The 14,479-nt window shown below is 40.1% G+C and overlaps 1 protein-coding gene across 3 annotated transcripts in view; it reads right to left on the bottom strand.

The window, feature by feature from the left end:
• Positions 1–6,615: 6,615 nt before the first annotated feature.
• Tiparp (TCDD inducible poly(ADP-ribose) polymerase) overlaps positions 6,616–14,479 on the bottom strand; it is a 29,569-nt gene continuing 21,705 nt past the window's right edge. For all 3 annotated transcript variants that reach the window (XM_078043519.1, XM_078043520.1, XM_040269956.2), the window contains 2 exons: positions 9,331–9,609; positions 6,616–8,693 (listed from right to left, as the gene is read on the bottom strand). In XM_078043519.1, coding sequence (XP_077899645.1) covers positions 8,246–8,693; positions 9,331–9,609 — 727 coding nt within the window. In that variant the 3' untranslated portion in view covers positions 6,616–8,245. The remainder of the gene's footprint in view (positions 8,694–9,330; positions 9,610–14,479) is intronic.

Genomic DNA, 14,479 nt, shown 5'->3' on the forward strand with positions numbered 1-14,479 from the left:
AATTTTTTATTTGTAATATTAATTATATAGAATCGTGGGTATCACTGTGGCATATCTGCACATGCACATAACCACTTAATCATTTCACCCCCAGGACATCCCCTCCCACTCCCCTGCCCCACCCCCACTCCCACCCTAGGGGTTCCTCTTCTACTTTTTTCACATTCCCCCCCTTAACTTTGTGTATACTTAATAAACAGAAGAAAACCACTCACATAAATATGCATACAGTGAGGTTCATGCCCCTAAAATTTTTAAATATTGCAACGTATACAACAGAGTCCAATGATTTTGAGTGTGAACTTGGAAGTTCTCAGGCTTAGGTTTAAGTAGAGCTCTGTACTGGTTATATTCTCTGGATTAAAATAATTATATACTTTATTTTCTTAATTGTAAATTGAGATAAGACAACTGAGATAAGGCTCAAGAGTTTCTGGCACAGAGCCTAGTCCATTGTTCATATTTAGCAGGTGTCAATTCAGACTTATTAAGTGTCAGTAAGTATTATCACAGTACCTGAGTATCTCCAAGTTCTCCAGCTTTGCAGGGCTCCTCTCTACAACATTCTCCCCATCGAGGAGGTTGACTCCTTCTCTCCCACTTGTTCATGGGAAGGCCAGTATAATGCTTCAGATTTTTATAGAAGGTACTCACCTTAGTCTGTTCACCCAGCATAGCATGGGTGACCTATAAACAACAGAGAGCCGAACCTCACAGCATAGAGGCTGGGAAGTCCAAGATCCAGGCTCCCACAGATTCAGAGAGGGCCCTCTTCCAAGTCACAGGACAGTGTCTTCTCACGGTGTCCTCACCTGGCAGAAGGGACAGGTAGTATTCCTTTATGAAGATCCTAATCCCGCTAGTGAGAGCTCTGCCCTCAGGACTTGGTCACATCCAAACGCCAACATACTGGGGATTGGGTTTCAACATGAATTTGGGAGAGAGAGGACACATTCACCCCAGAGCAGGCTTTGTTTTATTTCCCTAGTGGATGCCTGATTCCCTCTCCTGGGTGAGTTCACTGTCATCTGCAGGCTCAGTCTGGTCCCTCTCCACAGGACCCCAGGAGAAGTCAATAACCCCTCTCAGGCATTCCTTAATGCACCAAAGACACCAGGCTGTCGCAAGACTTCACAAAGATCTGTGGATAGCACAGGCCAAGGACAGCTCAGCACTGGAAAGAGTTTAGCTCTGAGGTATCAGACAATGCTTTTCCTGAGCTCTTAGCTGCTGTCCATTGCTGGCCAGTGTTGGGCCGGCCTGTCTTCATGATGTTGAGAGGGATGCTGTCCCTTCAGAAAGACTCCTGCCTTCTTAGATCTTTGCTGAACGTGTAGTCCAGCCCAGATTCTCAGACCATGACAGGCAATTATGTTGTGTCAGGACCCTCAGTCTAGCTGCTGTCCGGGCACCAGACTTCTCCAGGTACCACTCAACACACAAGTGAAGAGCACTCCAGGAGCTGGATGAGCTTGACCTGACCTGGTCCATAAATCTGGAGGTGATGAACAAAAAAGTCACTTTCAAAATCAAGAAGCCCATTAACACGCCTTCCTAAGCAAAATACAATCAATTAATAGGAGATTTTGATTGGACTGTTTTTCTGTTTTGACTCCAAAGTTTCCTGGTGGAATTCTTTAGGCAAGGCTCAAGGTCAAAATTTGTCTACTTCCTTTCTCCCATAGGAGTCTCTATAGCAGAACTGGGACAATAAAAGATTTACTATCCCCTTTTCTCAAGATCAGCCCTAGGAGTTGTAGTTCCTTCCCTCCCCACTACCATCACTACCAGCAGCAGCAATACCATCATGACCATCACCACCACTATGACCCACACGGCTACCCTGACCATGAACACCAGCCCTACACCATCAACATCAGTCACCACCAATGCAAAGGACCACATCATCACCACCAAACAACCATCGTTGCCTTCTCTTCAGCCTTCCCAAGGCCCTGTGGTGACTCTACAAAATAGGCACGTCTTCCCCGTCTTTCTAACTCTTTGCTCACCAGATGCCCATTTCTGGAGAGAGGAGAAAACAAAACCTATCTCTCTCCTGATCTCTTGCTTCCACAAAGCCAGACTGACCTCGTTGGATTTGACTTGGTCTGAGCTTGGTGAGCACATAGTCATGATTCTGAATGTTTGTTCTACCCTGTCCAACCTATTTTCTCCCTTTGTCTCCTGAGAAAACTCCCTGCTCCATAGACTTGGGAAGCCCCAGCTCTATCCAGACAACTCTAACTCTTGAAAAATGGGGTTAAGAATCATGATAAGTGATCCCTTGCCCCTATTGGCTCCTTTGGGTCTGTGGCTATTCTGTGACAGAGAGCTTGAACCCTACTGAGACTGACCATTGGCCACACTGGAGCCACTTGGTTTCCATCCACTCTGGCTCTGGATGAGAGGTTTCTGTTGAACCAGAACAGTAGGGCCAGGATTGCCCTTCAGCTGGAGAGTGTGCCAGGGCAGAGGCAGGAACCTGCTCACAGCAGTCTCCTGCTCCTCTGCTGCCATAGTGGTGTGGCATGGCTTCACAAACAGCACCAGCCACCAAGGCACCGCTTCCTAGAGGCTTTCAAGTTTCTTCCCATACTGAACATGGTCTAATGTAGGTCACAGAGGGAAGAGAAATCCGATTTTAAAAAGCAAGAATGCTTTCCTGTAGTCGGGAGCACGGCTGCAGTGGAAAGAGGGATGAAAAGCAGCACCTGGACGTCTCAAGTAACAACAAATCAGAGACACTTTGGGTTCAATTTTCTGGACTGAATGAAAGTGGCATACAGTGTAGACAGCAGCAGGTTCTTGTGATGGTAAGTACATGGCCCAGAGCCACTGGTACACTACTTCCTTGGGACTTCACAGACCCTTTCACCTTCCCAACAAGCATTGGGAAATTTACACATTGGTATTGCTTTTTTTAAATTATTATTATGACTTTATGTTAGAAGATTCCTGATAATCCTCCAATATAATAGGATTCCTATTACTTGGATTAGCTTCTACTGTATTTATTTTTTACTTGTAGTTGGACACAATAACTTTATTTTATTTTTATGTGGTGCTTAGGGTTGAACCCAGGACCTCATACATGCTAGGGGAGCACTCTACGCTGAGCCACAATCCCAGCCCCCTTTGGATTAGTTCCTACTATGGCTGTTACAAACTACCACAAACTTGAGTCTTAAAACACCATGGATTTATTTTCTCACAGTTCTGGAGGCTGGAGTCCTCCAACCAAGGGGCTGGCAGGACTGTGCTCCTTCCAGGCTCAGGCAGAATCTGTTGCCTTACTTTTATGGCTTTTGGAGGCCACTTGCATTCCTTGGCTAGTGGCCTCATCCCTCTCTGAAGCCAGCAGTGCAGCATCTCCCAATCTCAGCTCATAAGCGCCCTTGTGGCAACACTGGGCCCCATGGGATAATCCCCTGCTGCAATTTGAATGATTTTCCCACCAGAACTCATTTTGAGGCTTGGTCCTCAATGTGGCAGTGTTGAAAGGTGTGAGGATACCAAGATGAAGCCCTTGTGAATGGATCCACTTTTTCCAGGAGACGGTTAATTCTGGTGGGAGTTTGGCCCCTCTTCTCTTTGCACAAGTCCTCTTTTCTTTTTGCTTTTGCCACTACATGACAAAGCAAGAAGCCTTTGCCAGATCAGAGGCAGTTGCCTGATCTTAAACCTTCCAGACACCAGAATCTTGAGCTAAATATATATATTTTCTTTAGAAATTAGTCTTGGATATTTTACTATGCCAAAAGAAAATGGACCTGTCATCTCCTGCCTCGAGATGATAAACTTAATCACATATGTAAAGCCCTTTTGCCATGAGGTAACACAGGATCCCAACACAGGCTCTGGACATCTTTGTGAGCCATATTCAGTTTACTACCCTACTCTTCCTGCCACCATGGGATAAAATCTGATTGTATCCTATGAGCCAGACGTTGTGCTGCTTTACATGCTTTCTCTCAATTTGTCTGCAAGCCAAGTACTAAAATTGTGTAAAGAGTTTTCTTGGACAGGCTGTAACTTAGCTGCACTTTCTGATAAATGACAGTAATTTATCAAAAATTGAGTAATGATTCACAAAATCTGCAATCCCACTCCTTGTCGAGCACTGACTTGCACATGCCTATAAGCTAACTAAAACTGTAGCTTTAGAAAATTGTAGCCATAAAATCTATAGTCCTATTGGAAGAAATTTGCAGTTAGAAGAAATCCAACCGCATTTTTAAGTGGTAGAATTGAAATTCAAACACTGGGTTCAACTGGCTGAAATCACTGAAACCAACATTAATTAAATTTATGGTTGTTACCCCTAAATTTAACTGGACCCAGCTTAGAAAACATGACAAGCTCTCGAACGAAATACTATAAAATGCATAAACTTCAAGGGGGATTTGTCAGCAAAATCTGAGTTGGGGACCAGAATCTGTCACTGATGATCAAGAAACAATTTATAAACTGATGGGTGCACGGGAATGTATTTTTATTGAATGCCTGTCATGTAGTCAAGTGGCATCTGTTCTGTGCTCTCTTGTCACTCATTGGTTTAAAAGGCCTTTCTTTGTGTACTGTGAAGTACTTCACAGCTCCACTGCTGAACACAGGACCTACCAAATGACAGTTCCTACACTTGAGATTTGCTAAGTATTGTAAGGGTTAGCAGCTCTTGAACATGTGGATGACCCTCTCAACTATTTAATTTAATTAGGACTATTTTAAGATTGAAGAATAATTGAGAAATAACTAATTATTGAATTTGCCAATAGAAATAGTCAAGCCCAGTGGTTCCCAGGCTAATTGAACTCCTGAAGCACATGGGAATCTTTACATCAAGAGAACTGAAGGTCTCCAGACTAAGTATGTTCCACATACTTAGTTTGCTTAAAAAGAAGCATCCAGATCCTAGTAGCTTTTGGTCACAATCAAGTACTGTCATGAAGGTCTGTGAAATTCTGACATACTTAAAATGGTTGGGCACTGCTCCACTGGCTTGAAGAATTTAGCAGGCGTTTGTGAAACATTTCTAACACAAACACTTCCATTCATGTAGGATTAAAGCTTCAAAAGAGCTGCCATCTGACAGTTCTACAGAGGAGTTAAGTCTCCCAAAAAATATTCAAGGACTTATAACAATGAAACAAGACCAACAATGCTGGTGAAACCTTTCCATACTTACAGCCCACGAGGAACACAGGCTAGCAAGCTCCAGAGGTGGAGAGCAAGCACCCACACACTGCACACCACTAACTTGCCTGCAGTGAGCACTCAGATCTATAAACCAGAAGACTTGGTCTTTGAAACCCAAAACTACTAAGAAAAATGTACCTGGATTTTAATTTTTAAATGAATGCTATTGGTTGTTTCAAGAAGCGCTTTACAGAAGACCTTTGCATTGAAGGATCTTGAAGTTTGAATGTTACTATCAGTCTTTTTTTAAGAAGTCTACTTCAGAGATGAGAAACAGCATGTGAAAGGTTATGATTTGTCCCAGACTGTGGTATAGTTGTAACCGAAGAGCTCAAGTTGTTCAAAGATCAAATATTTGCAATAAAATTGAGTGTTGTGGGTTACAATCCAGGAAAAGTGCTGTACGGAATGCCCTTAGTTGAATTCCAACTAAGGAAAGAGCTAGACACATTTATAATCATCTTTTCTTAAATGAAACAAACCCTTGATTCAAACTAGCAGTACACTATTCTGATATAGTACATTAAACTGACAGCATGGTACTGGGTGTTAGTCATTTTTGGATGTTGTAAAATAAAGATTCCTCTTATTTCAGAACCTAATGCTTATTTTTATCACTAAATAATCATTTACTTAACCAAACAGGTAACAGAAAACACAATCAGGTTTTAGATTATTAATCCTAATGCACCCAATATTTAATTCTAAGACACAAAGGAATCTTAACTACAGAACTGTAACATTGGTCTGTCTTATCTCAAGGAATTCAGGCTTTTTTTCCTAGAAACTTTTTTTAAACAGGGTCTCACCATGTTGCCCAAGCTGTTCTTAAACTAGTTCAAGTGAGCTTCCTGCTTCAGCTTCCCAAGCAACTGAGATTATAGGGGGTGCCACTGTGCCCAGCTTCCTAGAAATCTTAGCCAAAGTTTAAATGAACAATAAATTCCAGCTTTCTTAAAATGATGTAAATTATAGTCGTGCTGGTAGAAGTTACCAAATACCTTTTAGTATGTTTTAAATGCATATAACCATTTCAAACTTTAGATTGTTATTCTCATTTAGAATATACAGTGCTATTGCAAAACTAAGCATTATGGTGAAGGGTAAAGTCCTACCAGAGGGGCTCCCATATACCATGAGATGACCTTAAGTTGCTGAAATCCAAAGAGTCCACAATTCCTTTTTATATTTTCTTCACAGAATTGAAGGGGACAATGGCTCATGTTTTTCTCATGCTGATTGCTGATATTAATGTACTTTCTGTGGATATCCGGGGCAGTCAGCATGTTCTGATAGGTCTGTTCAGTCATTCAATCACACATCTGTTCATACCACCCAATAGCCAGCCAGCCAGCATTCACAGATCACCAACTATGTGGTGAATTCAAGCATAGTAAATGGAAACAAAACAACAAGTTTTTAAAGAATTACCATACTTTTATTTTTGCTTAGTTTTATTAAAAAAATAAATATGTCATAAAGCTTTTGTTTCTTTTAGGGAGAAAAAAAGGAACAGGTTTCATAAAATCAAATAAGCAATGGTAAGGTGTCTTAACTTGGAAAAGATTGGGAATCACTGGTTTAAAGTTATAACTAAATGAAAGAACAGCTGCCACAGTTGCCTGTTTCGTGCCAATACAGCAAACAGGGTCAACTAGGGCAAAATAAATAGCTGTGTGGAAGCCCTGTAAGTGCTCGAACAGGCGATTCACTGAGACGTCAGTACAGCTATATCTTGCTTTAAATAACACAGAGGTTCCTGAAAAGTCCTAAGTAAATGAAATAACCATGAATGTACTAGGAGAGCTTGGTGTCTAAAGGAATTCTGTGGTGAATTCTGTGAACAACCACTGCCACTCTAGTAAAGATGCAGGATTTGCTTTGCTTGAGGTGAAGCACAGCTGCTGTCTCTGAGTTGAGGCAACAGCAGCATGTTGTTCACCTTGCCGTGCTCCAGAGCTGGGCTGGGGCACAATTCCAAGTTTGTGTTTCTATTAACTGAGTAGTGTAGGACACAGCCAGCCAGGGGACCCAGCTGTACCCAGCAAGGCAGGCACAGGGCAGACTGCCACCTTTAACAGTGATTTCAATGCAACAAGTACTTCAGAGAATCTACTGTATGCAAAGCACAGTAATAAAACTTATTGGCTTGGTTACAGATGTACTTCCTTTCTCTTGAAACCTCCAGGAAGGCACCAGGTCTGGAACCCCCAAGAAGGCGATACTCCTAACCCTTAACACTGGCTTTAACCAGTTAGCGGCCCAACACCTTAGAACCAAGGTGGATGACAATGGAAGAGACTGAGTTTCCCAATGCTGAAGTTAACACAAGAATCTTATTTTATATAACCAGATAATGAAAAATTTTGCTGGTGACATATTTTCAAATGGTTCCTTTTTTTTTTCTCCCCTGCTTTCCTAAACTTCCTCTAAACAGAACTCTGAATTCTCAGGCAAACTGCAGAACAGTTCAAGTCATTAATAGTCTTTTAATGAGTGATGTGTTTCGATCCTGCTGACAGAAATAAGAACTTCTTTCTAGCCACCAAAATGTTATGAACTTATACTATACCCAAGTAGTGATGTTCTGGATGGAAATAAGCAGGATAGTATCAGTTCCAGTCAGTTTTATCAGTGTAAGAAATAATCCTCACTTTGCTCATAGTCTCCATCTGACTTGGCCAAACTACTATCAGACCCAAGCAGCATTTGATTAGTTAAGCTGTTGGTTTCTTTTTCTTTTGTTTCCAAATGCTTCTAATAATATTGCTGCCTATATGTACAAGTGTGAATGGAGAGTATGCAATCTTTAGTCTTTTCCACACTGAGTACACTAACAATTAGTAAATAATTAAACAATAAGTGGTCATTTTAAAATCTGTTTTTCTTTTTTTAAAAAAATTACATTTTCTAGCACTTAAAAAATGGGTCTGAAAAGTGCCCTATTACTGTCCAATGCTGTTCCCTACCCAGTCCCATCCATTCAAAACCTGCTACAAATGCTGGATTGAGTTCATATCAAATAATTTAGCAGTACCAAGGTTTTTCAAATGGAAACAGTGTTACTGACTTCTTCATATTGGATAACAAAATAAGGATAACTCTGATCATCATTAAAAATGACAAAAATCTGAGGCTCAAAGAAATTATCCACACAAGAGTCATACAGGTCACTGGTGACGCTGCCAGGATTGACAGGAGGGGGCCTTCTCATGCCATGACTACCCATTGTATATCTGCCAGTCAGCACTTTGGCCAAAAACATGAAATGGATGCCTTTGGAGGATTTCTTAGAAAAGTTATGAGAGTAGCTTGCCTTCTTTGCAAAATAACTGCCTTGTCCAAACATTGTAGCATGCTTTCCACAGACTCGAGGGTCAAAGTTGTGCTTGCAGATTCCATCTACCACATCCTGGGATGTTCCATGAAATAAATGTCTCTCATTTATTATTCTGTCACGGCCAAACATTTTCCGGTTCATATATTCCTTTTTCCTAAGGTAAAAAGTGAACAGATAAATCAGAAGGAAATAGAGATCAATTTAATAAACATGATGTATTTGCACACTTTTCTTCATGATTTCAAGGAAGAAAAGTACTAATGTAGGTATCAAGGGCAAGATGCCATCAAAGATCATATTAAAGTTTAAACTGAGCTTTTCCATTCCAGAAAAGTTCCTATACTTCCTTCTTCACTAACCACTTGCTTTCTCTTCCATTTCAAATCTAGTTTGTGTTTTACATTCCTCAGGTTCCCTTCCTTGTCTGAGCTTCCTCAGTCTGCACAGGTTCCCTTTGTACTACATTAGCTTGTCTGCTGAAGTGAGGGGCAGCACAATAGAGATTAAGAGCAAGGACTCTGGGGCTCAACTGCTCAGGTTCAAACTCTAGTACTGCATCTTATTAGCTGTGTGACCTAGGGAAAATTGCCAAACTTTACTACTGTTCACCTTCCTCTCTGCAAAATGTAATTTGTAATAATCCTATGTATAGGTTTGTTATGGATCGTATGTGAAATAATATGTGGGAAAATACAAACATTAAATTATATGTAGGTGTTTATTACATTCTGCACTTGATATTAGCTACATCAAGAAAAGCTCTCAGGGAACTTTTCACATCTCTGACTCACCTTTTATATTTCTCCCAAAGAAACTGATTTTGGACTCTCAATATTTGCAAAATTCTATATTTAAATTCAGGCACAGTTTTATGAAAAAGGTTGTAAATGATTCGGTAACTTTTGTCCTCTGCAGAAACAGGCACTTGGATGAAGTCCTGAGATGGATGCATATAAATCCAAGTTTCAGGGTAAAAGTTTGCTGAGGTGACGCCATCTGGGCAGATGATTTGTGATGATGAACTCGCTTCAAGAGGTGGAGGAGCCTGAGTGGGAACTCCACCAAGTGTCCTAAGATGGAGAAGGAACATTCATGTAAAACAGCCAGAAATAAATACATTTCACATTATAAGTGCTCTATATTATAACTTGTATGGCTTAAATGCTTGTTTAAAAAACAAAAATATTCTTCATTTGAAAGAAAAGACAAAAACAAACACACCCCACTGCCTGTACACGGATAACCTATTATTAGCGTCTTCCTGGCCTCCTCCCTGTGGAGAAGTTCTGGAATGTACTGCTGCAGGGCAAATAAGCAAGGGCCAATTTATGAGTATCTCTGCTTTTGAATCCTCCTGGAATCCTCTTTTCTATATGGTTAAAGAAACTTTGTTTCAAGGGAGATTCTATGGAGTGATGATAATTTGTATGCTTTATTGGAACTCTGCTTATACCAAGCAGAAGAGATTATCACTAAAAGTTGTGTTGGATGGGAAACAAGTTGGGCAGATGATGAAAGGGGGTTTATTTCTGAATAAAAAGAAAAATCATGAAATAGACACTGAAAGCTGACAGGTATCTGAAATTTCTCTCACTTTTTAAGATTATAAATAATAAAGCCCACCACCATATTCAAAATTCATAGCTTTGGGTGCGATTAAGATGGCGCTAATTACCCAGACTAGAAAGCATATCCTAGAACCTTTATATTCAGTTGTTACTTTGAAGGATGACTTCAGATAAGCAGCAGCTTTGATAAGTTACTTACCCCTGCCTAAATGCTTAAACTTCTATCATTTTGTAGCCAATTCTCTTCAAAACAGAAGAAAAAGGGAAGACACAGAAACTAAGGAAATCCTGACCCTGAGACCGTCTCAGAGTCAGGGTACTGTCACACTCCTTCACACACAGTGCTGTCACAAGGAAGCCATGTCTGCCAAAGGGATTAGGAAGCTTTATGACACAGAGGCTACAGCTGTGTGTGAACGTGCACCTCATCTCCAAGAGCAGATCCTACCATCACCCTCACTTTCATCATGGTCACCAAACATTTTATACAGTATTGCTGTCACAATTAATTCTGCAAGATCACTTAGTTATCCACACTTTTCAAAAACAAAAACTGAGGTTCAGAGAGGTTAAATAATTTGCCCTAAAACAGCTACCAAAGAGCAGAGAGGATTTAAATCCATGCCTGTGTGCAGTTTCTAAACTCAGACTCTTTCCATTTCTATATATTTCACAATTTATACTTTTTTTAAAAGGCTAGAAAGTGATAGATGGGTATTAGGATCCCAATTCCATGCGCCTGCCTCTCACTACTACTACTGTATCATAGTATTTTCACAGTTAAGAGATGGCTCATTAAGAAGCTAAAACTAAGCCAGGTATGGTGGCACTTGCCTGTAATCCCAGCAGCTGGGGAGGCTGGGGGAGGAGGATGACCAGGGATTCAAAGCCAGCCTCAGCAACTTAGCAAGGCCCTAAGCATCTTAGTGAGAACCGGTCTCAAAATAAAATATAAAAAAGGCTGGAGATGTGGCTCAGTGGTTGAGTACGGCTAGGTTTGACCCTTGGTACCAAAAAAAAAAAAAAAAAGCAGCAGCAGCTAAAACTATGGATGCATAACTAACTGCCTTCTGCAGTCCCACCTTGGTCAAGTAAGCAGTTATGCTTCCAAGTCCCTTTGTGAGAGAGTTCTGAGTAAGTAGATACAGGGCAAAATCCTTCAGGTGCGTGAAGTTCAGGACAGATTTAAAGTGGTGCTGGCATCTCCACTTTCATGACAAAAGGCACACAGATCTTATCCTCTGGGGCATTTTCTCAAGATCCCTGATAGATTCCTTTGGAGCCTCAGTAGAGGTACATTTTTCTGGTACCATGACCCATTTTCCACTGGTGCATTTTTCTAAATATAGGTCCCATTGCTTTAATTGAAATCTCAAAGGTCTGTAACTCCTTAAAAAGCTATCACTGTTCTACAGGAATAGCAGGAAAGCACAGAATGTAAGCCCTTTATTTTTAGCCCCTCTCTTCCTACTCTCTACAGGTTTAAGTCCCAGCCCACCAGGTTTTCCACTATTGTCAGAGGTTGAAGTCACAACAAAGGTTTCTGGGTTGAAGAGGGAAGGTAATAGTCTCCCCCAAACACTATGCCCAAGAAAGATTACAGACTGTCTCAGCCTGTACTGAAAACCTAACAATGAGAATGCTCCTCTTCTCTCTGCTACAATTCCTGCCCAAAAACCCATTCCATAAAATGAGAACTTCACATATCTCTTAAAAGGTTTGCTATTTACTTCTTGAAGATGAGCCAGGGCAAATAAACCTTGTATATCTTAAAATGTTAAATTTGATTCTATGTGTGGTTAGCATCCATTCCCGCCCATAGGTGCTTACTTTTAACAAGATAACATCCTAACTGGACTAAAACACAGATGCATATGTCTGATAGACTTCTACACTCTAATTACTTGTAGGTTAAAAAAACATACTAAGCAAAGTCACAAATGCACCTGTATTTTCTGACAATGCTGTTTCTATTCAGCTCATGGAATTCCAATGATATACTGCATGCTTCACAGTGCTGTACCAGCCTTCTTGAAAGAGGCAAAGTTAAAACTGTATTGAACTAATACTCAAGGGCCTCCTAAAAATGGGTTTTCAGAATCCAAGGGTCACCTTTTATCACTCTCCTTCTCTCCCTTCCCCAATGTGAAAGACATTTTCCAAACTTACTTCAGTAAAGAAATCAAAATTAGCTCATTTTACTCTTTGCGGGGAGGAGTCAAAGAAACTGTATTAGGCCTTCTCATGATCATGAGGGGATTGCACAGGACAAATATCCTTTCAGCTTCAAGAAATGAATCCCCAAGCATACCCTAAATCTGAGATTTGATGGTTTGTTTGTTTTTTAACCACCTTGGCTCTTGTTATCAGCCCTGTTAAAAAGGCAACAGGGAAGCCCCTTAAAAAAAAAAAAAAAAAAAGCTGAACTTGTAGAAAATAAATGAAGTCAGTCTCCCTCCCCATCCTAGCATTTCCAATTCTTTTTTCTTTTTTAATTTTTTTTATGTGGTGCTGAGGAGCGAACCCAGGGCCTTGCACATGCTAGGTGCTCTACCACTGAGCCCCAGTCCACATTTCCAATTCTTAAGACTATCTCTGATTCTTTGACAATTTTGACCTGTTTCACCTGTTTTTCTTTGATCCTTTGCATTTAATAACATGTAAATGCAGAGGACAAAATAAAACTCTCTCTGGCTAAGACCACTGCCTCTGGAATTTGTTCCTGGAATCTGTTTTTAGAACCAGTCTCCCTCATCTTCTCTCAGCTTGGCTAGTCTGAGTGTCCAGCAGCCCCTGACCCGAGGGCAGACAGGATTGTTGGATTTATCCATTCCACTCTGGTGAACTTGCTGTTCCTCTGCTCTTTTCTTGCTGAAGCATCTACCTAATCACTCATTTGCTGACTTCTTACTTTATGCTTGATTATCACCGATTCAGACAGGAAGATTAAAATAGAAAATTTTAAAAAGAAAAAGGGACAGTAACTTTTTTGTTCTCTTTTAAGCCAATATTATAAATACAGTAAAGCCTTTGTAGCTTTAGTTCCCCAACTACTTGTATTACTTTATAGTTTATACTTTAAAATGTAAAGTAAGTATTTCATAACTGCTTATAGTAGGATTGAAACAAATGGACTGTCACTGTTTATTAAAACTTTCCCAAAACATAGCACTTGAATGAGCATTTTTACCCTCACATAGAAGCTACAAATCTTGCTGAACTGGCTCATCAAGGCCAAGCTGCTGGTCTTACTAATGAGTTCTACTGTCTCACCAAGAGGACCACTGTTTCTAACTATTGCATGCTGACACTGGCTCCAACTGTGCTGGTGAAATCCCAGAAATAGCATTTTTACTGGTTCTAAAAGGAAAAAGAAAAGGAGCAGGGGACAAGAAACAAACCAACAACAACAACATCAAAAAAAAAAAAAAAAACCCGCACAAATAAAAATTTTCACATTTGGACTGCACAGAAAGCAGTAACTTGACCAAAGTCAATATATATTTCTAAAATTGGTTTCATTTTAAATTTCTTATGAATACTGACATTGCAGGGGTTAGGTATTTGTATTTTGTTTTCAACATTCCCCTTGCAATCCCAGAATTAGATCAAGATTCTATCATGACGACTTTGGGAAAACACAGGGCTTGAAATAAAAACAACAGGAATATAAAAATAGCACCTTCACCTAAAAGATGGGATGAAACCAACCAACAATATTCTAGATTCCAAGTAAATAAAATCAAATAAACCTAGTATCACTTTTAATGTTAGGATACATTTGAGTATATGATCTCCTAGAGATACTAACTTTCAAAGATGGCCAGACTAATGGTAACATGCCCATCTTGTGGTACCTATTAAGATGTGCCAATGGGATATCTGGCAAGGGGAGGAAGAAATGGCACTTGGGATAATGGAAGAAGATCTTATCTACAATTTAGAAAGTTGACTACATTCTTAGGATATAGGACATAAAATTTTAGTATTTTTAAGAAAATATGCTTTATTTAGCAAATGAGAAAGCAAGTTATTTGAAAGGGTGAATTTTTCCAATTGAAATTCACTTAAGGAAGAAAGAATGGAGATCACCACCTTGTGGGACTCTACCCAAATGCTGATGGTGAATCTGGGGTAGGAAGTAGTCATGAAACATCAAAGGAGATCCTCATGGAAAGGAAAACTCAATCTTCCCTGAAGAAATGCAAACTCTCTGCCTTATTCCAAACATCATTACTTTTAGTTGTGAGGAAAATGCCAACTCTGCTTCTCAACTTTAAAAAAATCCAATAGGATACATCCTGTTTTCAATGTTAATTGTAGCTTACCTAAACTCGATATATTAGAGATTTAAATCAAAAGAATAATTCAG

The sequence above is a fragment of the Ictidomys tridecemlineatus genome, chromosome 3 (assembly GCF_052094955.1).
Source record: "Ictidomys tridecemlineatus isolate mIctTri1 chromosome 3, mIctTri1.hap1, whole genome shotgun sequence".
Classification (NCBI taxonomy): domain Eukaryota; kingdom Metazoa; phylum Chordata; class Mammalia; order Rodentia; family Sciuridae; genus Ictidomys; species Ictidomys tridecemlineatus.